Genomic DNA, 25,886 nt, shown 5'->3' with positions numbered 1-25,886 from the left:
CTCCTGTTACTCTTGCAAAAATAAAAAAATTCTGGGCTAAAAAAATATTTTTGAGGAAAGGAAACATTTTTTATTTTCACGGCTCTGCGTTATAAACTTCTGTGAAGCACTTGGGGGTTCAAAGTGCTCACCACACATCTAGATTAGTTCCTTGGGAGGTCTAGTTTCCAAAATGGGGTCACTTGTGCGGGAGCTCCAATGTTTAGGCACACAGGGGCTCTCCAAACGCGACATGGTGTCCGCTAATGATTGGAGCTAATTTTCCATTCAAAAAGCCAAATGGCGTGCCTTCCCTTCCGAGCCCTGCCGTGCGCCCAAACAGTGGTTTACCCCCACATATGGGGTATCATCGTACTCAGGACAAACTGGACAACAACATTTGGGATCCAATTTCTCCTATTACCCTTGGTAAAATAAAAAATTCTGGGCTAAAAATCATTTTTGAGGAAAGAAAAATTATTTTTTTATTTTCACGGCTCTGCGTTATAAACTTCTGTGAAGCACCTGGGGGTTATAAGTGCTCACTATGCATCTAGATAAGTTCCTTGGGGGGTCTAGTTTCCAAAATGGGGTCACTTGTAGGGGAGCTCCAATGTTTAGGCACACAGGGGCTCTCCAAACGCGACATGGTGTCCGCTAACGATTGGAGCTAATTTTCCATTCAAAAAGTCAAATGGCACGCCTCCCCTTCCGAGCCTTGCCGTGCACCCAAACAGTGGTTTACCCCCACATATGAGGTATCGGCATACTCAGGAGAAATTGCCCAACAAATTTTAGGATCCATTTTATCCTGTTGCCCATGTGAAAATGAAAGAATTGAGGCTAAAAGAAATTTTGTGTGAAAAAAAGTACTTTTTCATTTTTGCGGATCAATTTGTGAAGCACCTGGGGGTTTAAAGTGCTCACTATGCCTCTAGATGAGTTCCTTGGGGGACTAGTTTCCAAAATGGGGTCACTTGTGGAGGAGCTCCAATGTTTAGGCACACAGGGGCTTTCCAAACGCGACATGGTGTCCGCTAACGATGGAGATAATTTTTCATTCAAAAAGTCAAATGGCGCTCCTTCCCTTCCGAGCCTTACCATGTGCCCAAACAGTGGTTTACCCCCACATGTGAGGTATTGGTGTACTCAGGAGAAATTGCCCAACAAAATTTAGGATCCATTTTATCCTGTTGCCCATGTGAAAATGAAAAAATTGAGGCTAAAATAATTTTTTTGTGAAAAAAAAGTACTTTTTCATTTTTATGGATCAATTTGTGAAGCACCTGGGGGTTTAAAGTGCTCACTATGCTTCTAGATAAGTTCCTTGGGGGGTCTAGTTTCCAAAATGGGGTCACTTGTGGGGGAGCTCCAATGTTTAGGCACACGGGGGCTCTCCAAACGTGACATGGTGTCCGCTAAAGATTGGAGCCAATTTTTCATTCAAAAAGTCAAATGGCGCTCCTTCCCTTCCGAGCCCTGCCGTGCGCCCAAACAGTGGTTTACCCCCACATATGAGGTATCAGCGTACTCAGGACAAATTGGACAACAACGTCCGTGGTCCAGTTTCTCCTTTTACCGCTGGGAAAATAAAAAAATTGTTGCTAAAAGATCATTTTTGTGACTAAAAAGTTAAATGTTCATTTTTTACTTCCATGTTGCTTCTGCTGCTGTGAAACACCTGAAGGGTTAATAAACTTCTTGAATGTGGTTTTGAGCACCTTGAGGGGTGCAGTTTTTAGAATGGTGTCACTTTTGGGTATTTTCAGCCATATAGAACCCTCAAAATGACTTCAAATGTGAGGTGGTCCCTAAAAAAAATGGTTTTGTAAATTTTGTTGTAAAAATGAGAAATCACTGGTCAAATTTTAACCCTTATAACTTCCTAGCAAAAAAAAAAATTGTTTCCAAAATTGTGCTGATGTAAAGTAGACATGTGGGAAACGTTATTTATTAACTATTTTGTGTCACATAACTCTCTGGTTTAACAGAATAAAAATTCAAAATGTGAAAATTGTGAAATTTTCAAATTTTTTGCCAAATTTCCGTTTTTTTTCACAAATAAACTCAGAAATTATCGACCTAAATTTACCACTAACATGAAGCCCAATATGTCACGAAAAAACAATCTCAGAATCGCTAGGATCCGTTGAAGCGTTCCTGAGTTATTACCTCATAAAGGGACACTGGTCAGAATTTCAAAAAACGGCAAGGTCATTAAGGCCAAAATAGGCTGGGTCATGAAGGGGTTAAAATTTTGACACAATCTCTTTTGTCGTCAACCACCTACTCTCTTCTTTGTGCAATAAATTTGCTATTTTGAGTATCCTCTTCAGCTTCCATTCCTGGAATCATCTGTTCTCCCCTAATTGCCGTTAACGCTGGATTCCCCCGACAAGGGCAAATCTCTTGAATTTCTCCACGATACCTTTAGTCTTTTTTTTATTTCTTTCCATGTTGCTATCGTGTTTTTAATTTTGCTAGGCATTAGATTTTGTGGTGTGTGCAATACTGCAACTAGATTCCATGGATCTGCATAGGATTTTTCCAGGACCGTGTCAAAGAATATTAGTATCTTTCAACCACTCTATTAAGTGCCGGGTAATACACGCCAGGTTCTATCTCCTTATGTCTGGTAGATTTGCTCCCCCTTCTTACTTTGTTTATAAATTTTATATGGGGCTTTCGACCCTTTCACATGAATTTCCCGATAGCTGAAAACCCTCACAATGACATACAAAGCCATCCACAACCTGTCTCCGACATACATCTGTGACATGGTCTCTCGGTACTTACCTACACGCAACCTCCGATCCTCTCAAGATCTCCTCCTCTACTCCCCTCTCATCTCTTCATCCCACAACCGCATCCAAGACTTCTCCCGTGCTTCCCCCATACTCTGGAACTTTCTACCACAACACATCAGACTCTCGCCTACCACAGAAACCTTCAAAAAGAACCTGAAGACTCACTTTTCCGACAAGCCTACAGTGATCCTCAACCTACTGCACAGCTGCCAACCAGCTCTACCTTCTCCTAGTGTATCCTCACCTATCCCCTGCAGACTGTGAGCCCTCGCGGGCAGGGTCCTCCCTCCTTATGTACCTGTATGCCTTGTTTTTTGCTCATGTTTAATTGTATTTGTCAATATTTGCCTACTTTTTCACATGTAAAGCACCATGGAATAAATGGCGCTATAAAAATGTATAATAGTAATAATTTATCCTCTCCACATCTACATGTGTTAGGTAACCGGTACTATCTGTAGTGGATACACGCGTTTTGAAATACTATTTTTACAAGGTGTATCCTGAATTTTGAAATACTCACCATTTTTTAAAAGATGTATCCTTCCCAATAAGGAAGATTTTACCAACTTTCCAGTTCCTGTTGTATTTTAGATAGAACTGGGGGAAATGTAAAATTATAGATCGAGTCCGTTATTTTTCCTAACTTTATACCCAAATATATGATATGTGTTCCAGCTACAGGAAAACCACATATTTATTTTTTCCCTGTATCATTTCTATCTTTTTCTGACAATTGTAGAATTTCACATTTACTTTTATTTAAGGTGAAGCCTGAAAATGTACCAAAAATTTCTGAGAGATCTAATACTTCTGGAAAATCTCTCTCCACATCTGCCATATAAAGTATTATGTATTCCGCGAAATATGAGGCTTTGATCCATATGCCCTCTACTCTTAGCCCTTCAAATACCTCATGTTGGTCCAAGTAGCATCCCAACGGTTCAGGTGCTAAATCAAATATAAGCAATGACAAAGGACACCCCTGGTGCGTCCTTTTAGCGAGCGTAAAGCTTAAAGGGAACCTGTCATCCCCAAAATCGAGGGTGAGCTAAGGCCACCGGCATCAGGGGCTTACCTACAGCATTCTGTAATGCTGTAGATAAGCCCCCGATGTATCCTGAAAGATGAGAAAAAGAGGTTAGATTATACTCACCCAGGGGCGTTTCCGCTGCGGTCCGATGGATGTCCTATTCTCTACACTTTTTATTGCGTCTAAGGCTGATAATGTCCGTCTAACATTTGTAACCGCACTTCAACCCTTGCCAAAGCCAACCGGAGCTGATGACACTAGAGCTGGGAGTATGTCTGCCAATCTGTTTGGAAATTATTTTGAAATCCTGGTTTATAATAATAATAATAATAATAATGGTTTATCAGAGAGATAGGTTTCTAGGATGCTGGATCCACCGTGTTATTCCCCATCTTTGGTTATCAAGCTTATCTTACATGAGCCATATTAGTGCCCCCCAACAAGTCTCAACCTCGTAGTATCTCATTATACCATTTAATTAGAATCGGAGCCATTTGTTAGGTCATGACTTTGAAGAAATCATCCATGAACCCATCAGGACCAGGAGCTTCTCCAGCAGGGAGACCACCAATAGTGTGCTCTTCACTTCTTCCTCATTTAGCATAGTCAAATGTGTTTCTGTGACATTAGGTATAGTAAGCTTACTCAAGAAATCTCCACCTCTGACCTCCCCCTGTGACTCTTCTAAGTTTGCATAAAAATCCCTCAGGATTGAGTTTATTTCTTCAGAATTATCCACTACTAGACCCTCTTTATGCTTAATATATATATTTTTTCCCTTTCTACCTTTTGCCCAATTTGCTAGTAGCCTCCCCACTTTATCACCAAACCTCCTCAGCTCAATGTCCATCTGTGTCTTCCTAAACATTTCACTTTTCTGTGCCCATTTGTTAGTTTGTTTGGGCCTCGTTCCAGTTTTCTTTGGCTTTTTCATTTTTTTGTTGTTGTTGGAAAACTACATATTTTTCCCTTAGTTTTTTTTGGAGGGCTTTTAAAAACTCCTCCCTCAAAAACAATATTGGCAGGATCACCGCAGTCAGTACCTATAGATTTGATGCCAATACTTGAATCACACACAAAAAACACACTAAAAAGACATAGTAAACACAACACCGGCACACAGTTTAATATCTGATAACATATTACAGCAAAAAATGCATCGAATTAGCAAATTCTGGAATACGGCTGCAATCTGATCTGAAGCAAAAAGTCCTAGCGAGCATATGATACAATAATACGGAGGGTTCGGATGGCACCAAACTACTGGTAAACTATTAACTAGTACTGTGATGCCCTTAACACACCAAAGTACAAAAGTAACAAACAAAATGTGTCTTTTGTATGTTGGTTGCAGATCAGAGGCATCGTGGGGCCACATTGGAGTATTGGGTAACTGACAATAAAATGATTTTATAATTGTAGCATCTTAGCAGATTTTTACAGCGAGTGAAAATCAGCCGAAAATTCTTTAGTTATAATATAAGAATACCTGGTATCGGAATATTAAAAAAGAACAAACAAACAAAAATAAAAGAAAAATTGGTAAGAAAACTAAAGAGGATCATATTTACTACTAGGTCTATGACATTAGAACATTTTACAAATAGAAGTACAAGAAATCTTTACAACTACCAACTCCCAAAATTAAAAAACAAGATTCTAGTTAAATCGGCTTCTTCGTGGGAAAGGTTTGGGATCCTGGGATGGAGGCAACATCTCATGGGGGTCTCTGTTGTCAAGTCTCGGCGGTCCTGTAGGTTGTCCTAGTTTCATCAGGGCAGGATATGGAGCGAATCTGTTAGTTGCTCTGAATACATCTTCAGATGGATTCATCTTTCTTCCTTCAAAGGGTCTTGGGAGGTAAAAAAAATATTAAAAAAGCGTATTTATTCATCATACAGTCATAACGTCATACAGGTATCGCAGAGGGGCAGCTCCACCATTAGCCACAACAGAGCCATAAAATGAGCAGCTCCCACCCCGGCAGACTTCACACGATCGCCTGTAATACTACTTTGGTCATCCAAAGCTTTCCCTGGAGACAGTGGACAATTAGGGGATCCATGGTCATCAGATGTACATTCAGGTGGATTCTTTTTGAGAGTTTTTCTAGTATTTTGAAACGGATAGTCTAGCCTTTTAGTGTACCCGTCGTGTGTGTGTATATATATATATATATATATATATATATATATATATATATATATATATATATATATATATATATATATATGAGTAACACTATTTCTGGCCATTATATGACGTATATTCTGCATCTTCACCTTGTGTCCCTCTGCAGGCTCTATTTCTATTTCCCAGTCCTCTCTGATCTAGTGGGTGCAAACTACCTGCTATGATGTCCCCGATGCACAGCACACACAGACATGAGGGATTTCTGCTCTCCTTTCTCTTTGTAGCACATGTCCAGAAGCTGCAGCTCATGGAGGACGTTATACACCAGTACTGAGATGTGTGGCTGTGAATCCAGCACAGTAAGGATGTATAACAGTTGCCTGATGCTGCACTGTGCTGACTGCTCCAGACTTCTCCTCCCCAGAGTATGATAGCAGTGGTAACCCGACAGTTTTTCAGAGTGGACAATGCATTCAAGGGGTGGAGGGGGAAGTTGAAGTGGACATAAGTGGAGAAAGAAGATATATTTAATACATATTCCAAAGATTCTTATGTTCAGCTGTTGATTTATTTAATGTTTTTTGGCCATTTAAGATAGACCATCAATATTAAATTGACAATGGTTCAACTCTGGGATCCTGCCCGGACCAGTTGATTCCAGTAGATTCTCCCTCCCCTTCATGGTTTATACATAGTGTCCTCTAAATGGGTCTGAGCAGCAGTAAGCACAGGTCTCGTATAGAGCAACGAAGGGGGCGACCCATCACCAGATCGGTAAACCTGCACCCATGTCTAGACACATACTAGTTAAAAAAAAAAAAAAAAAAGGGATCTGGGCAAAGGCAGTCTTTTAAAAGGAGCATGTCACCACTACTTCCATATGTGAAAATGTGCTATGTCTATGTATAGTAGCCATATGCAAATCAGGATGGAAGTGCACTGAGGGTGTGTCAGTGCACTTAGCTTCTTCCTAGTGCATCTACACACCCACAGTGCTCTTCCTGCCTGATATGCATATGGGATCTCTACAAATGGCTTCACCAATATTTCTGTATGTAAATAGATTCTGAGAAGTACAAATGAGAGAAACCGCCATCCGTGTGTGTAGGGGGATGGATCCTGTGCAATATTCGTTCTCCTAAAGTGCACTGCTATGTGATGGATACCACAGATTTCCATTATACATATACATCGGGGGATGCACACGACACATGCATTTCACGAAAGGAAAACATTGCAAAGTAAGAGGAGCTGAAATGTATAATGATTAATGCCGTTTACCTTGTGACATTCATTAAGCCTCTTTGCTTGTTTATTGGGTATTCTTCATTCTGTGGATACATGCTCTCAGTCATAGGGCGCTCCACAGTGTGAGTATTTTGTGGGTGCATCTGTTCATTCATGGGACGCTGCATCATGGTGGGTGCATCCCGCTGGTACATTCGCTCATTCATGGGCCCCTCCATAGGTCGGGTGTCTCTTAGGGGCATACGTTCATTTGCTTCTCTTGAATACATTTGATTATTCATGGTCCCCTCCATTATTGCTCGGTCAGTCCTTGGATGCATTCTTGTAGTCAGGGGTCCCTCCATGGGTCTTGAATCTCTTGGGGTCATTATTGTACCCATTCCTCTAGTCAATGGTCTTGGTGGTATTCTGTTATTCATAGAATTTTCCATAGCCTGTCCATCCCTAGGGTTCAACCTTTGATTCATAGGAATGTCCATAAGTCTTGTAACTCTCGTCTGGGTCGGATTATTTCCCGAAGCCTCAGTTTGTCGTGGATCCCCGGAATACATCCTATTATTCATTGGGCCTTCCATGAACTGTGCATCTCTGGACTGCATCCTTTCAGTCATCGGTCCATTCATTAACCTTCCATCCTGTAGGTGCATCCTCTGATCTGCAGGATTTCTAAAACCTTGGGCTTCTCTTTGGGGAAATCTTTCGTTTACAGGACCCTCGATAAACCTTGGATTTCTTGGGTGAATTCTTTCAGGTACAGGGTCTTCCACGTCCCATCTATCCATTAAGGGTCTTGGTTCATTCAGCGACTCATTGTGAAGCTGTGCACTCCTGGCATTCATTCTATCATTCATAGGACCTTCTTGTGTCCTTACATTTTGTGGTTGCATCCTCTCATTATAAGGACCGCCGCTCATCATTTCATGATCTCTTGGGTCAAACCCGTCATTTTCATTTTCCTCGCTTGGAAATTCCTGGCGACGCAATCTGTCTAGATAATCTAATTCGTTGATTAATGAACGCCCCCGACGTGCTGCCTCTTGGACATCATATTCAGCAATGTTCATTCTTCCCGGTGGAAATGGCGGCACACGATTGGAAGGAGGAGCGTCATATTCATCAAAGCCTTGCCCTGGGCCCGGCCGGACTCTCATTCTTTCATTATACCCGCCCTGTTCGTGTTGTATCCCATGTGGCCCGTCTCGAAGATCCATAAGAGGCCTTGGTTCGGATCCATACAAGTCTCGTCTGTTTTCTGGTCCGGACTGAAATCTGCCATCTGGATTAAAATCAGCTGGTCTTCGAAGCCTTTCAGGGGCCTTCAGAAGTTCTGCCATACCGGGCGGAATACCTCGACGTTCCGATGGCATGCGAAGATCAATATCGTCATCCATGTCGCCAAATGGTGGCCTTCTGTTCATAAATTCAGGTCTTGGGTTGAATAAGTGTCTGCTGTCATCCTGATATTCGTCTGACCTAGCTCTCATAAGTGGTAATGGCCTTGGATCTCTGGCATCAAAATCTGCATATTCATTTCTGGGAATAAGCTCAAGTAGCGATCTCATGGAATATTGTTGTGATCGTCGATCCCTGCAAGACGGGTAACATTAAAACATATCTATAAGCGTACGTCTCATTAATCCAAAGACGGAGTTAAAAAAGAAAATTGGCGCTTTTAGTGGCAAATGCATCTATGACCTGGACATACCATGTAATGAAGATCCCTCAAAGTAAAGCATTTATCACATGTCCAACATTCTCAGTCCAAGTTCAGACCAGACAAGGGTCTCCTGACCTGAAATCAACACCTTCACAGGCATATATGAGGCTGTCGGGGTCAGGAGACCTGCTGCTGGTCAGGACATCACAGTCCAGCCTTGGGACAGGGAATGTTGGACTTGTGAAACCGGCCCTAGGGGAATTCTACCATACCCATTCAAATAAAAGGGCTGAGCTCAGGAGAGTGTGTCTATCATGGATTTGTGAGTAATCGCTGTCATTAACCAGCTGATGAGCTAAAGCCTTTGGTTTTCTCCTTGCTCTCCATTGAAAACACATACACGTATGGCTGAGCCCGATAAGCATGGCGGAGTCAGGAGAGTTAAGCTGTCAGCAGAAGCCGCATTCTCCTGACATATCTAAGGCCATGTTCCTAAGTGCAAAAAAGCTGCATTTTTTTTCAGCAGGTGTCCGCAACAAATTACGCCCTAGCAACCTGCTCTCATTATTGTTTTTTTGCTGCATTTTTGGTGCACACTTGAAGCAGGAAGCCTACATAAAAAAAAGGGCACCGAAAAACACAGTGGGCAGGAGTTATCATGAAATCACATCCCATCCACTTTGCTTGAACTGTTAAAGGAAATCTGTCAGCAGGTTTTTGACATTTAATCTGATAGTAGCATGATGTAGGGGCAGAGAGCCTGACTTCAGGAATGTGTAGCTTGCTGTAGTTTCAATACAATCAGTGTTTTACCAGCAGGAGATTATCACTGCAGGACTAGCGGTCACGTGCCATGCAGTCCAGCTAATCTGAATAACTCCGCCCACAACATTGATTGGCAGCTTGCTCACAGGGAAGAGCCAATGAGGGGCGGAGCTATACACAGCTCAGTATACACAGCTCAGTGTTCACAGCACTGCTACAACTCCCGAGAAAACAGGGATTTTATCAAAACTGCAGTTAGCAGCCCACTAAGTGACGCATTGCTAGAATCAGACTCTCGACACAGCAAAAACCTGCTGACAGATTACCATTAAACAAAACGGGAAAAAAAAAATTGCATTTACCCAAAGTAGGAACATAACCTGAAGGACATGTGTACACCTTAGTTAGCTAAAATGACAAATTTATGTGCAAACAAAATACTGAATTTTACTTTATTTTTTAAAATCAATTCTTAGATACTAAGGTATTCCAGTGTGTACACCTACAAAAGGAAATGTACTCTCCACAAAAAAATTATTATACTATATTTACTGTGAGACACAAAGTCATTTGACAGGTTTTGGGTCATGTTTTCAATACGAGCATTTATGTACTATATATGCTTTTTTTACTCCATAATTAAAGGGAAGCATTTAACTTTAAAGTCATGATCAGACTATACAAACTACAAAAATAACATCCAAATATACTCTTTTTTTTAGTGGTAACAAAAACTGCAAAGAAAAAACACACGTTCATTATCCACCCTTGTCTGGGAAAATTTTCACCATTGCATAGAAATCTAATGAGTGGTTCCTGGTTTCAGGCCTCAGTTCACACAATTCATACAGGTATCAAAAATCCTTCTAATTGGTTACTTGATTCCATATTAAATGTAGGACACTGTATGGCAAAAAAGTTCCTCTGGGTCATTGTAGTAGAAACTACTGCTACTAGTTACCAATACCGCGCCTTTACAGCACAAACACTTACCTGTGCATATCGTCACTGTCATTATCCATTTCTCTTGGTTCGTCAATGGCAGGAGGCAAATCTATGCCAATATTACTATAAAAAAAACAAAACACAAAATAAACATAAAAAACCCAAACACTCAAAAAGCTGTAAAATCCTGCAAAGCAAATGCTAAAGTTAAATATGAAATAATCTTTAAAGGGGCGGTGAAGTGGGCAGATTTCAACACAGATTTTCTTACAAGGAGTAGTAACACCTACTAATATATTGTTGATGTCAAAGCTGCTACAATTCCTCAATATGACCAGTTGTCATGTGGCACAATAATAGCGCCCATACACTGTCGAATAGCCGCGAGACATGTAGCCGCGGGGACCCGAACATATTTTTCGAGCATGCCGAAATCACTCGGTTAGCACCCGAGCATGCTCAGATAACACCTTATCTTGGCACCTTCGCTCATCACTACTCTTGACCCATCAGCCAATATTGGATTTTTTGGGGCGCATGTTGCAACCAGCTCTTATAGGTCAGAAAAAAAATCCAACGAGCCCAATGGATGTTTTGTAAGACAAAGAACTATTGTTTTGCCTAACCAGTCGATGATCAGACTTCATGGTCCAAATCAAGCACTTGAATAGAATTTTATCTAACAGGTATGGGCTCCCCGAGATTTGTAGTTTCTTCCCGTCACGTGATGGAGGGCTACCAGCTCCTCCGATATGACTGATCAAGTGTTTGAAAATGGTGCAGATGTGAACAGAGACTAAACTGACATCTGCCATGACACATCCTATTAACACCTTGTTAATTCTACATTAGTCCTCCACACAAGTCTGTTTTGCAGGTTTACTTCAGCTCCCACTGCCAGATATGCGAAGTACGGACCCCCTAAAATGTTTTTTTTGCCTTTCTGACATATGAATACTTTCCACATCTCACATCAAAAATCCTGCAGCTTTTATATAAATGGCAGCAACAGATCCTGTGATTTTATCTTCAGCCCAATTGTAACAATTAGGAAAATGCACCACGTCAGAGCATAGCCCCAATCAGTGGTTCCATACCTTCGAGGAGGTCCTTTCACAATGTCCTCAATGTAGACTGTTCCTTCGATTGGGTGGCCTCGAGCCTGACCAAATGCTTTAGAAGAATTGTGGAACAAGTAAGTTATTTTCTTGGGGTTTCTAAGTAAATACATAAACCTATACGGATATATCTGTAGACTCACCAGATAGCGCAGTCAGTGGCACCCATTCATCAACATCAATCAGGTACCTAGTTGCAAAAAGAGTGCATGAGATAGGGTAAGTGTGACTCTACACTGGCCGATTATAGGGAACGAGCGTTCCTAGGAGCCCTTGATTCCTGATAATCATCCGTGTAATCAGGCTGACAATCAGCAAGCAACACGCTCGTTCGTCGGGTGAAATTATTTATTGGCTTGAATCAGAATCATTATTCTAGACAGGTGCTGCAGAGAACAATGACATTCTATGCATACAAAATGATTACATTCACGACCTTTCTGTGCTCAAACTGCGCTCGACCAGGCTAATAAATGACTGCTAACTGAGGGTCATTTATCATTGGCAAGTCATACAGGGCAAATTCACCTTCAAAGGGGCTGTCCCCTTTCAGACGAGTTCTTCTTGTAAAATTTGTAGTAAAAACAAAACTGGTTTACGTCCCCTTCCCAGGTCCAGCACCAAGTCTCCGCTGCTGCTTCCAATGTGTCTGTTGTCTGCAGTGCTGATGTCACTGGGAGCAGCGGCGGAGACTCGACACGGGACCTGGGGAGGGGAATTAGGCCCAGTTTTATTTTTACCACTAATTGAGCTTATAGAAAAAACGTTTCTGAAAGTGGACAACTCTTAAAACAGAAAGCTCCAGACATGTGCTGAGAGCAGGGCATGTACCTTACCTGCATATAAGATATCCGGTCCTGTTGATTCCAGTTGTACAGTGAACACCGATGAGTTTATCTAGTAAGACAAAAAACAAACAAAAACATCTTCATTTCTTTACTTGCTTCTGGAGAAGTGGTAACTACACTTTATAATATTTCCTGACATCTCAGTACAGAGCAGCTACAGAACAATTGTTCTGAAAAGGAGATGACAATAAACAAGGAAACTTTGCAGCCATACAATTCTTACCATTATCGGAATTAGCGGCCAAAAATTTCCATACGACCCTCTTGAACTGGTGGATGGTGGCGTCATCTGGGATTTTAAGTCCTACGGTGTGGAGTTTCACATACTGCACGCTTTTTGGCAAATCCTTTATAAGAAAGAACATTCATTAATGACGCCAAACAATTCTTCACACAGGTTCCCAGCAATGGGCATTTATTAGCCATTCGTAGAACAGGTGATAAATGTCAGACGGATTTGGGCCCTAAGGAGTGACTAGAACAGGAGTAAGGAGGAAATCCAACCCCCATCCTAATGAGCGGGGTAGACCCCTGTGATCATACAAGGACTACCCATCTCATGGATATAATATAAAAGATCATAAATGGAAACCCTCCTTTGTGCTACCCAGTAATGTGGAGCCCCATATATTTCCACTGACAGGTGACACACCTGAGAGAGGACTTGAATTTTTTGTGGATTGATTTTAAGATTTTGTTTAGAACATTTTACATGATGTTTGGGATCACATTTATCCGGCGCTCTACGCTGAGCACTTACTTTGGGGTTTCCATCTAAATCTCTGAGTGATGTGATTCAGATGAAACCCCCGAGGGATCCATTCACTATGAGGCAGTGGAGTTACTTTGGACTCCGTCAGGAATCTGTTCAGCGGTGTCCTTTTCAGAAGTGCACAAAACTATGGTCAGCTGCGCTTTGTGCACGCCTAAAAGAGAGGTACTGCTAAAACACAGACCAGACAGCATCCACAGTGCCTCCGTCTGTCTTATTTGGAATCTTCAACCTAGGATTCCACCTGCATCACATATTTCAGAGAATTACATGGAAACCCAGGTGTAAGCGCTCAGCGTAGAGCGCAGGATAAATAGGAGTTGCGCCTTACTGCGATCTTTGGGAGGCAGAATTAACAAATCAACAACAGGTGAACAATTGGATTTATTATTTACGCCGTTCCTTGTGCAGTATAAGCAATTAGACGACTATTCTTCTGGTCGGTGCGATTACAGCAATACCAGATTTATATGGGGGTTTTCTGTTTGGCTGCTGTCACACTAAACAATGCTTTTTTTTTTTTTTCCAAAACTAGTTTTTGCATCACCATATTTTGAAAGCTATAATTTTTCCATATTTCGTCTGACGAAGTTATGTGGGGGCTTGTTTTTTTGCGGGATGAGTTGACATTTTTATTGGTACCATTTTTGGGCACAAAACATTTTTTGATCGTTTTCTATTCCGACTTTTGAGAGGCAGAATGAACAAAAAAAAATAGCAATTCACTGTAGTAAAATTGATAAGGCAGCTTTAATCTTAGGTTCTGTACGAGTACAGCAATACCAAATGTATACCTTTTTAAAAAAAAAAAAATTGGCACTTTCACAATTTGCTAGTTTTACTTTTGCAATTATTTTTGCATTGCTTTATTCTGAGAACTAAGTTTTTTTTAGGTTTCTGCTGATGGAGCTGTATGGCGCTTATGTTCTGCGGGACAAGATGGCGTTTTCAGCAATACCATTTTTATTTCCATTCAACTTTTGACTGCGTTTTATTCCACTTTTTGTACGACAAAAAAGTAAGATGTAAAAGCATAGTTTTCTTTCACCTCGTTTTTAATTTTTTTGTTTTGACAGTGTTCACTGTAGGGATTAACTATTGGGACAGTTTTGTAGGTCGGGTTTTTCCGGAAGCGGCGACACCAAATGTGTACTTTTGTCTATTCTTTTTTTTTTTTTTTTTTTTTTTACATAAATATACATATATTTCTGGGTAAAATATTTTCATTTATTATTTGTGATACATACAATTCTTTTTTTATACTTTTGTACTTAGTCCCTCTATGGGACCTTAACTTGTATCAGTCTGTTTACTGGTATAATGCAATGCGTTATAGTCGGCAGTGCTGCACTGACAAAAGCCTCTTAGACCATGGGCCCCTGGCATGGTCTAACAGATTTGCTGTAGCTCGCTGACCTAGAGGTAGTCATGATGACCTCAGGTTGCCATGGCAATGATCGGGCCCTCGTGATGACGCCTATCGGGCGGGAAAGGGAGCCCCCTCACGCTCTTAGCCTCCCAAATGCTACGATCTATATTAATATCAGCATATAGGGGGTTAAACAGCTGGGGGAAGTGCGGCACTTGCTCCTGGCATTGGGTCTCGGCTGTCACGTAAGCCGAGCTCCCGGAAACGGTCACAGCTTCTGTGCCTGCACAATCGCCAAGACTCATCCACACGTCTAAGGTTGGGAATCCCTATCCGACCATGATGTTTAGGTACATCGAAGGTCGCCGATACAGAAATCGTTCCTCTTACCTTAGTGGTGTAGTAACGTTCAGTGTTCGTTAAGTCTATGATCAGCCCCAGCTCTTCATTTTGTGAACGGATTGAGGTAAGTAAATCTTTAGGTGTAAACTTCTGGGTCTGTGTTACACGCTGATTATTGATCTGCAAGGAAGACACATGACGTGTATAGAAGAAACTCCTCACAGGCTGGAGAAATCCAATATGTAGGAAAAATACATGATGGGTAAAAGTATAAAGACTGCAGAAAATATCCTATGGAGGGGAAGGGTCGAGGGGTACCATGCATATAAGGATAGCCATGAGCTGTCAAAGGGAGATGGAAAGGAGCTCTGCCAAGGACAGTGACGGCGGCCAGACAGTGAAGAAGCAAGTCACCCCAATGGCAAATAGTGGGGTCTGTCACATGCACTCTATATAATTGTCCAATCCAGAAAATCATTGGCCAGTCCAGTTACCTTTTACCTGCTCTGGGGTGCACATTCTTTTCTCGTGTAAGAGTGACGTTGTCAGATTGGAGCAATCCCAGAGAACACAAGCTTAGGGTTATGCGCTCACGTCCTTTAGACGCCGGCGGATCAGCAACGTTTTTGAAGCAGCAGACAGTTCAGGACACCGCCGGCGGTATTCTACTTTGGCGTCTTTGTGGTCGCTGAGAATATTTGCCTTTAATTGTATAAACTAGCGAGCGGCTGAAGAGCGGACCGATCACTTTCAGCCGCTTCACCGCTTTCTAAGCCTGAAGCCATTAAAAGAAGCTCAAAATGACTGAAGGTGTGAACAGCGAGTCATTTGCACCTTCCAGTACAGGTCTTAACTCTTTAGCATTTTAAGCACTTTTTCCATGCAGATTTCAGGTGGAATCAGCTTGAAAAAGACATTGTGTACACAACACCCTTAAATGTTGCTTCCCAGGCGCACAGATTCTTAATGCATTCATGTATTGGAGAAATTTCAGAGTTTACTTGCTGTTAAATTTCTGCTCTGTTTGTGAGCGGCCACATGTGGGGATGTGACCTCCGCTCCTCACATCCTGCTACAGTCCGTACAGAGCACAGAGGCTTCCTACATAGAACGTGAAGTACAGCACCGAATGCAGTGGCGGGTCTCTGAGCATTCTGTAATGCTGTAGATAAGCCCCAATGTATCCTGAAAGATGAGAAAAAGAGGTTAGATTATACTCACCTGGGGCGGTCCGATCCGATGGGCGTTGCGGTCCGGGGCCTCCCATCTTCATCAGATGACATCCTCTTCTTGTCTTCACGCTACGGCTCCGACGCAGGCGTACTTTGTCTGCCCTGTTGAGGGAAGAGCAAAGTACTGCAGTGCGCAGGTGACGGGAAAGGTCAGAGAGGCCCGGCGCCTGCGCACTGCAGTACTTTGCGCTACCCTCAACAGGGCAGACAAACTACGCCTGCGTCGGAGCCGTAGCGTGAAGACAAGAAGAGGATGTCATCTGATGAAGATGGGAGGCCCCGGACCGCGACGCCCATCGGATCGGACCGCCCCAGGTGAGTATAATCTAACCTCTTTTTCTCATCTTTCAGGATACATCGGGGGCTTATCTACAGCATTACAGAATGCTGTAGATAAGCCCCTGATGCAGGTGGGCTTAGCTCACCTTCGATTTTGGGGGTGACAGCTTCCCTTTAATTGCTGCAGCACCAGGACCCTAGTATTGCACTATTGCTGTGGGATACACGGTATAGCATACATTCACTGGCACTCCTCCTTACCCCTTTCAATGGTACTTTGAAGGCAATAAATCGAGACCCTGGCACCCGCTGTCCAATTGCTTTCAAAGAGCGCCATCTGTCGAAGAAAAACACTGAATTTAGCATTTCAGCCATATATTTATTCTACTTTTTCAGGTGAAAATACTTAAAATTTCCCCCTTTTTTTATTTTTAAATCAATTACATAGAACATGATATATTTTCTCAATGTCATTTCTGTCCCTAATTTATTAACAATGTAAAAGGGTTGTGCCCACTCTGCAAGTTGCATCATCATGTGCTGTGTGATCCATTAGCCACAAGGTTTGGGCTTATCTGCCAGTGCCGACCAACCCATTACAGAGATCTGCAGCTCGGCCGATCCAGAAGCAATGAGACCCCCAAAAGGAGCGAGCTGCAGAACTGATTCCCATAGAGTCAAATGGAATAAATCCAGCGTGTCGAACAAATAGACCGCTACCGTGAAATGTGCCCAATTTAGTAAAAAGTGTCTTTTGTTCGGAGTATACAAAAAAAATAAAAATCTAATCTATGTCATCTGAGAGTGTATATTATAGCATGATCGTTGGATTGGACGTAGTCCGGACTCCTGACCGCTTCCACCCAGATCTGCCTACTGTTTAGAGAAGTGCCGCAAGTGACGGAAAGAAAAATAAGGTAGAAATTATGGCTCGAATATGGTATTTGCCATAATTTTTGATAATGACAAAGGGTGAAATGTATTAATTACAGACCCCCGCCACAAACTGGTCTGGTGTATAAAATCCATTAGGTTCTGTTCACATACAGGGTTTTTGCAGCGTTTGTGCAAATAAGTACCAGCAAAAGTTTCAGAAATCTTATGCACTTTTCTTCCTCACTGAGTGGGAACTGCAGCGTTTTTTTTTTTTTTTAAATATGCAGGATGTCGATTCCCCCTTTTTTTTTTTTTTATCCCCCATAGAAAGCATGGTTCAAAAAAAAAAAATAAAAAAAATTTGCAATGTTTTTTGTAGCATTTCTGCTGAATAAAACTAACTTTATTAAGCATGTACTTTAGACAAATCACACATGTATTCTACCCCAAAAAACGTGGTGAAAAATGAGACAAAAACACACATTTCGAACACAGCAGGGTTTTTTTTTTATTGCCAAGAGAGCAGTGTGAACATAGGCTTAGACATGCAGCTCAGCACAAAGCAAGGATGGATCAGGTATTGAAGTGCTCTGCTTTCGTCCTGCTGGATCCACTGCTGGCTTGGTTTCAAAAAGCACCATCAAAATCTCCATGTGTATTTCTACATCCGCACAACTCATACACTGGGACAAACCCAACAATTGCCGAGTAGCGTCCTCTATATCTCGGATTTACTGCTCAAACTGATGCCCCAGGGAATCAGTTACTAACATTCCCTTGTGACCTGACGGAAGTTCCTCCAATTTAGGCAAAACCTCTACATTTCTCGACAAAATGTATAGAATGTAAAATCAAGCGTCTTTTGGCCTAAGAATTGAAGTGGGAACAACACGAGTCTTCAACATTTTCAATCTTAAGGCTGGTTACTGGAATGTACATGATTTTTGGACTTTTCATCCAACTTGCTGCTGATCGTCCCCTTTTTCTTTCCCCTTTTTCTACTTGTCTTCTCCCAAACAGGTGGGATGTTTCTGACAATTTGGGCAGAGAATCCTGCTGAACGTCACTTTGTAAGACTCCTCGGGCGCACAGCTTCTCTTACAATTCAGCCTATTAGGAGTCGTGGGAAGGAAAGTGGTCGCACATTATCAGATAAGTGCAAATGAGCCGTCACATGCAGACTGCTAGGAGTGAGAACGAGCAAAGTCTTAGGGCCCCTTCACACTGGTCGATTCTGCTACGATTACGACGCATTTGCGTCATATTCGACATCGCAGTACGAGCTCGTAGCCAGCGGTCACACTCTACGATGTTAACGCTTTTTCTGACGTAGTTGCGATGTGAACGTCACGCGTCGCAATCGTACGCTACCCTTCACACCGCCATAGTCCTACGACTCCGAGCGTGACGTATTACCAGCATGGGCGTGCTAAAACGTCACGCCCAATCAGGAGACAGGTATGCGGAAGCCCAACCCACGTAGTCGCATTACGAGCTCGTATGACCGCCGTCACATACTACGATTTCGACCGCCACAGCGAGACATTTACGACGAAAGAAAGTTCTGCTCTTTCTTTCACATCGTACGATGCTGGGCTGCGTCGCAAATCGTAACGCCATGTCACACTTTGCAACCTCGGAACGAGGACGGATAAACGTCACAAATCGAACGCTCGTTCAGACTTTGATTGCACAGTGTGAAGGGGCCCTTAAACAGTGCATCATACATTGGTGGGATTCAGCACGTTGGACTCCTGCCCTAGTTTTATACATAGCCCCCAAAACACCTTTAAATTAAAAATGATTTTTTATTTGCCTCCTGAATCCATTAAAATACAGTGTGTCCGTAAAGTCATGGTGCACTTTTATAGTTTACATTTTGGTGCCCTTTCTCTGGCCCAATCATATCAGACCTGTTCATGAGGAGAGATAAGAACCAATCAAACAACACAAACTCATTTAAGCTGTTGATGAACTCCCAGTCAGATTAACCCTTGATAAACTGAACTCTGATTAATACACTGCCAGGTCTGTGACATCATGCAACCACAAGCTTATGCTATCGTTTAGATGTGTGTAGGGCAACAAATGGAGCCCACATCGAACTGCACTGAATATGTATGAAACTGGGAGAGTTTTTCTTTTATTTGGAGCAGATTTCACATTTCTATCGTTTTTTTTGGTGCTTTCCAGTGACTGGTCAAAAGTGCACCATGACTTTACAGACACACTGTATATACAGAATCAGAGAGTCAATTAGTTGTTAAAGGATCCCTCCTATGTAAGCTTCCTCTCCAGCTCTGCCCGGGGAGGCGACAAACAGGTTAAAAAGCGCCAAGGGCTTTCTCTGCACATACAAAGACAGTGTGAAAAGGCCCTAAAAACGTCTCCGTCTCCCAAGATGAGTGAGGGTATGTTTCCACGTTCAGGAAACGCTGCTTGTTTGACGCTGCGCAGTGCTGCAGCGTCAAACAAGCAGCGTCCAGATGTTCCAGCATAGTGGAGGGGATTTGATGAAATCCCGTCTCCACTATGCGTGGAAACCCGCACGCGGCGGCCCTGCGACTACGGACATGCTGCGCGTCTTTTCAGATCGCAGCATGCCCGTACACCTTGCGGGGACGCAGCGTCCCCGCAAGGCATATCACAGGGCCCTATGGGACAGAGCGATCATCCCGGATGTGAAGAGTTAACACATCCGGCATGATCGCGTCCCATTAAGGGGGCGGGGCTAAGCGCTGAGCGGCTTCGCCGCTGCGGCGATACCGCCGGCCATCCTGATCGTGGAGTCATACCCTTAGGGTATGTGTCCACGTTCAGGAAACACTGCGTTTTTGACGCAGCATTGAGCAGCATGCATAAAAAACGCAGCGTCCAGATGTTACAGCATAGTGGAGGGGATTTCATGAAATCCTGTCTCCACTATGCAGTAAAAGACGCATGCGGCACACCCGAGAAAACTCACATGCGGCGCGTCTTTTAAGAACGCAGCATGTCCTTACATTGCAGAAAAAACTCAAGGACAACGCAGGTGACCTGCCAGTGACCTCAGGTGCAGATTTGGTCAGGATTTTTGCCTGCATAAAATCCTGACCAAATCCTGAAGCAATCCTGAACGTGGAAACATACCCTTATTGTTTATTTGTACTTTTGACTATGATTGTCACTAAATAATGACTAAAAAAAAAAAAAAATCATTAGAGTTTCAACCAGAAAATTTGTACTATTTTTTTCTTACTTGTCTAACATGTACAGTACATATGCAATCTGTGTTTTTACAACAGCCGTTTTTAATAATTTACAAAACCATTTACAGATTTCTATGTTAAAGAATTGCAATGTTTCCATAACAAAAACAGATGCTATATGTTTAGCATCCTATTTTTTTGGTCAACCACAGACTTGAATTGGCGATTCTCATCTGACACAGGGAGGAAACTAGTACATGCTGCAAATTTTTATTATTACACTCACATTTGGTCTGTGAAAAAGATCCCTGATCTGCACTTCCCCATTGATTACATTGGTCCTTGTGCTGTCTGGTTTTTCACTGAAAATATGTTCATCTGATCCTACCCAAAGACTGATGAAACTTGGACCTTTTTTGTGTGCGAGAAAAATCACTGACATCTGAATCGACCCATAGGGTATGTTTCCACGTTCAGGAAACGCTGCGTTTTTGACGCTGCGTTTTTCCGCAGCGTCAAAAACGCAGCGTCCAGATGTTACAGCATAGTGGAGGGGATTTCATGAAATCCAGACTCCACGATGCGTTAAAAAACGCATGCGTTTTTGCCGCGAAAACGCATGCGTGGTGCGTTTTTTCGAAACGCAGCATGTTGCTACTATGAGCAAAACACGCAGGTACACCGCAGGTGACCTGCCAGTGACCTCAGGTGCAGTTTTGGTCAGGATTTTACCTGCATAAAATCCTGACCAAAGCCTGAAGCAAAACTGAACGTGGAAACATACCCTTACAGTACGCTTAAAAGGGGTTGTCCAGTATTTGAAATAAACCTTATTAAAAGCCGTACTCCTTACTGTAAAATTTCAAATAAAAACCACAGATGCTCACCTCCCGTACCTGCAATGTCAGCGCTGGGCTCACGGCCACGTGAGAGCTGCAACCAATCAGCGGCTGCAGTTCTCACAAATCCCAAGTTTTGCCTGAGGGATGTGTGAGTGCAGCAGCCTATTAGTGGCTGCTGATTGGCTGCAGTTCTCACGTGGCCCAGCGCCACGCAAGTGCCGTGACATTCGGCGCTGACATCACTGGGATGGCACTGGTGTGGGAGTTATCCATTACTTTTATTTTACACTGGGAATTACAATATTGAAGGTGTGGTCCGAATAGTACACAAACCCCTCTAATATGAATTTCTCATCATTTTGCCTATAAGTTTTTAAAGGGAAGGTGCCCCCAGTTTTCTTATAGCTTTTTTTTGTGAAATTAAGCTTAAAATAGTCATTAAAATGTATTAACGCAATGTTTGCAAACAATTCTATATGAAAAATATTATATATTTTCCTACGTATATATATATATATATATATATATATATATATATATATATATATATATATATATATATATATATATATATATATATATATAATTTCCACTAGGGGGAGCATTTTCCATTTTAGACCTCAAGCAGCAATAGTAAGACTTAGCAGCTTTACGGTTAGCTGGAAAATTTGGGCATTAACTGCTGACAGCACCTACCCTTTTGGGTAGTCTAGTATTCCTGGGGCAGAATGAAGAGTAGCATCACAGGGCAGCACCATTTTGGGTGTGACTGCCCTGTAACCTACTATCACCAGCAGTTACTGTCTCTCTTTCCCTCATCAGTCTCTCTCACCCAGAGTACATGATTCTCTCATCCCCCTCCACAATGTCTGGCCATTCACTGCAGACCTGCAGCTCCTTATCTTATCTTAGGAAGAGATAAATAACAGCTCCAGCTGACAGCTCCTGTTCCAATAATGCCAATGGTACACTGTTCCTCTTGATGTCTCTGCTATTCTGCCCCTTCTTTTCTCCTGCATTTTACTCCTCTCAGCATTCAATCTAGGATCTGTTTTGCTGGAAGCAGTACTGCTTATGTTAGAAGCAGATCCGAGGGCTCCATGAATATGGCAGAACACTCCCACTACTGTGAATTGTGCAGCCCACGGAGGCGTGCCCAGTTCACAGCAGTGAGGGTTCTATTACAATAGATAGTGTCTAAAGGTACCGTCACACTCAGCAACTTTGCAAAGAGAACGACAACAATCCGTGACGATGCAGCGTCCTGGATAGCGATCTCGTTGTGTTTGACACGCAGCAGCGATCTGGATCCTGCTGTGATATCGCTGGTCGGAGCTAGAAGTCCAGAACTTTATTTTGTTGTCAGGTCGGAGTGTATCGTCATGTTTGACATCAAAAGTAACGACGCCAGCAATGTTTTACATGGAGCTAACAACCAGCGAGAACGATAAGTGAATTGCCGTTATGTCACTGGATCGCTCCTGCATCGTTCTGGAGCTGCTGTGTTTGACGTCTCTACAGCGACGCTCCAGCGATCGGCTCGTTGTCTATATTGCTGCAGCGTCGCTGAGTGTGACGGTACCTTAAGTCCATCTGTTATCTCCTATGACCATGGGGTGCCGTATTATGACACAAAGTGTCGTGCTGCTACTGTAAAAGCAAGATGTCAGCCTCCAGTGCCTTCTTTAAACTCATAACACACAAAATGTTTCAAATGCAATCAAAACTTGGCTATAACTGCATGTTATGCTACAATACATTGATTTATTAAATTATCTACATACGCAGTACCTTCCCTTTAAGTACAAAACGACTACAGGCAGATGTTACATACAACACTACATGCATAACATTTCAGTTAAGGTCAGTGGCTTTTATCCTCCCCCAAACACTGCACTAAGTAAGGCATGAGACTTAGGGTACCGTCACACAGTGCCATTTTCATCGCTACGACGGCACGATTCGTGACGTTCTAGCGATATCGTTACGATATCGCTGTGTCTGACACGCTACTGCGATCAGACATCACGCTGAGAATCGTACGTCGTAGCAGATCGTTTGGAACTTTCTTTCGTCGCTTGATCATCCGCTGACATCGCTGGATCGTTGTGTGTGACACCGATCCAGCGATGTGTTCGCTTGTAACCAGGGTAAACATCGGGTAACTAAGCGCAGGGCCGCGCTTAGTAACCCGATGCTTACCCTGGTTACCAGCGTAAACGTAAAAAAAACAAACAGTACATACTTACATTCCGGTGTCTGTCCTCCGGCGTCTCAGCTTCTCTGCACTGTGAGCGCCTGCCGGCCGGAAAGCGAGCACAGCGGTGACGTCACCGCTCTGCTCTCCGGCCGCTGTGCTTACACAGTGCAGAGAAGCAGAACGCCGGAGGACAGACACCGGAATGTGAGTATGTAGTGTTTGTTTTTTTTACGTTTACGCTGGTAACCAGGGTAAACATCGGGTTACTAAGCGCGGCCCTGCGCTTAGTAACCCGATGTTTACCCTGGTTACCCAGGGACTTCGGCATCGCTCCAGCGCCGTGATTGCACAGTGTGACCGCAGTCTACGACGCTGGAGCGATAATCATACGACGCTGCGACGTAACGGATCGTGCCGTCGTAGCGATGAAAATTGCACTGTGTGACGGTACCCTTAGGCTGCTTTCACACTAGCGGCGTACGACGCACGTCGCAATGCGTCATTTTGGAAAAAAAACGCATCCTGCAAAATTGCTTGCAGGATGCCTTTTTCTCTCCATAGACTTGCATTAACGACGCATTGCCACACGTTGCATCAGTCGTGCGACGGATGCGTCGTGTTGCGTTGGACCGTCGGCACAAAAAAACGTTATATGTAATGTTTTTGGTGCGTCGTGTCCGCCTTTTCCGACCGCGCATGCGCACCGTAACTCCGCCCCCCCGGACATCACAATGGGGCAGTGGATGCGTTGAAAAACTGCATCCGCTGCCCCCGTTGTGTTTTTTTGGCACAGTATGTGTCGGTACGTCGTCGCGTTGCATTGCGACGTGCGTCGTACGACGCTAGTGTGAAAGTAGCTTTAGAAATGTGAAGTCGGCCGTACTTTAATTTAATCAGAGTGAGCACAATAATTTTGAAGAGTCGATTCACAATTTTCGTAATTAATACTATTGAATTATGCAGCATAGATAAAAGGAGGAAGATGCAGCTGTTTCTAAAAGGCTTATTCTGCAAGAGGACAATACTGCTTGTAAAGGCTCAATGTGGAAGAAGATGAATCAGCTGCCTAAAATGTAAGATCCATTTAGGCTACTCTAATGGTTTGACGAGGTCTAATAGCCTTTTCACATAGGCAGATGATGCACACTGAATGATCTCTAATACACAGTTCAGTGCACGTAGGCTGCCTTGTTCTCGGCAGCACTAGTAGCTTACACAATGATTTGCTGCTGAGAATGATGATTGTTTTTTAAGCCTTTTTAAAAATAATTTCTCCAGACAGACGAGTGTCTTGCTTACTCATTTGGGTGTTTGGCAGCTTGTTTTCACTTTAACATTGTGAAACGAGCGTTCCTACGAGCTCATTCCCAATAATCACAGTTTACATGCACTTTTAGGTCTGATTCAGACACGTGTTTCATGTACCTTTTCTAGCTGTATTTTTAAAAATGGATCATATACTATGGGTCTGTTCATATGTCAAGTGTCTGCAAACAATAAAATAAAAATGTAAACTATAATTTTTGCTCTAAGTTTATGGGTCTGTGAAATACTTGGAAAGCACATTGATGCCATCCTATAGTGGTCGGTTTTTCACTGATCGTTCCCTAGAAGAAGCTTGAGAAAACTTTTTTATTTTTTTTGCATATAACAAAAACCAGGGAAACCTGACACTGACTAAACACTGATAAAAATCTGATCTCAAACACTCACGGAAAAAATTCAAGAAAAATCTCCAACATCTGCATAACCCCTTAATCTGAGCCCCTCCTTCATACTGGACAGGCTTGACTTTTAGGATCGCTGCTTCCAATAGGTGGCACTAGAGTTCTAGTCCTCTTCCTTTTCTGAAGGAACAATTTACAAATCCTAGAGGTCTCTTTACTCCGACATGCCAGGCTTGGCTTCTCACTTTCCACTCCGAAAAACGTTACCCCCATTTAGACCCTGCAAACCTCTAGTCTCCCACACACACATATGGATCTCCCAATTTAGAGACCGGAATTCTCACAGCTGTCAACACAATGAAGCCACAGAGACCCTGGCTTCAGGCCCACTTTCTTAAAGGGCCAAAGCTATTACCACTAAACACAATTTTTGGATGCAACACAACTCCAAAGCAGGATTGATCTACCCCTACGATTAATGGTTGACGAGATGTTCTTTTCCTGAAATTCTGTGCCCTTTTTTCTCCACACATATCTTTAATCATTGTGGCCAAAGAGTTCTATTTTAACCTCATCGATCCACAGG

At 42.8% G+C, this 25,886-nt stretch overlaps 1 protein-coding gene across 2 annotated transcripts in view; it reads right to left on the bottom strand.

The window, feature by feature from the left end:
- Positions 1 to 4,920: 4,920 nt before the first annotated feature.
- LOC143769738 (uncharacterized) overlaps positions 4,921 to 25,886 on the bottom strand; it is a 40,346-nt gene continuing 19,380 nt past the window's right edge. For both annotated transcript variants that reach the window (XM_077258559.1, XM_077258560.1), the window contains exons 2-10: positions 16,789 to 16,864; positions 15,065 to 15,196; positions 12,757 to 12,880; positions 12,522 to 12,582; positions 11,829 to 11,875; positions 11,665 to 11,740; positions 10,616 to 10,690; positions 7,234 to 8,787; positions 4,921 to 5,671 (exon numbers count right to left, since the gene is read on the bottom strand). In XM_077258559.1, coding sequence (XP_077114674.1) covers positions 5,479 to 5,671; positions 7,234 to 8,787; positions 10,616 to 10,690; positions 11,665 to 11,740; positions 11,829 to 11,875; positions 12,522 to 12,582; positions 12,757 to 12,880; positions 15,065 to 15,196; positions 16,789 to 16,864 — 2,338 coding nt within the window. In that variant the 3' untranslated portion in view covers positions 4,921 to 5,478. The remainder of the gene's footprint in view (positions 5,672 to 7,233; positions 8,788 to 10,615; positions 10,691 to 11,664; positions 11,741 to 11,828; positions 11,876 to 12,521; positions 12,583 to 12,756; positions 12,881 to 15,064; positions 15,197 to 16,788; positions 16,865 to 25,886) is intronic.

This window comes from Ranitomeya variabilis, chromosome 4 (assembly GCF_051348905.1).
Source record: "Ranitomeya variabilis isolate aRanVar5 chromosome 4, aRanVar5.hap1, whole genome shotgun sequence".
Taxonomy (NCBI): domain Eukaryota; kingdom Metazoa; phylum Chordata; class Amphibia; order Anura; family Dendrobatidae; genus Ranitomeya; species Ranitomeya variabilis.
This window is presented reverse-complemented; position numbering and strand designations above follow the sequence as displayed.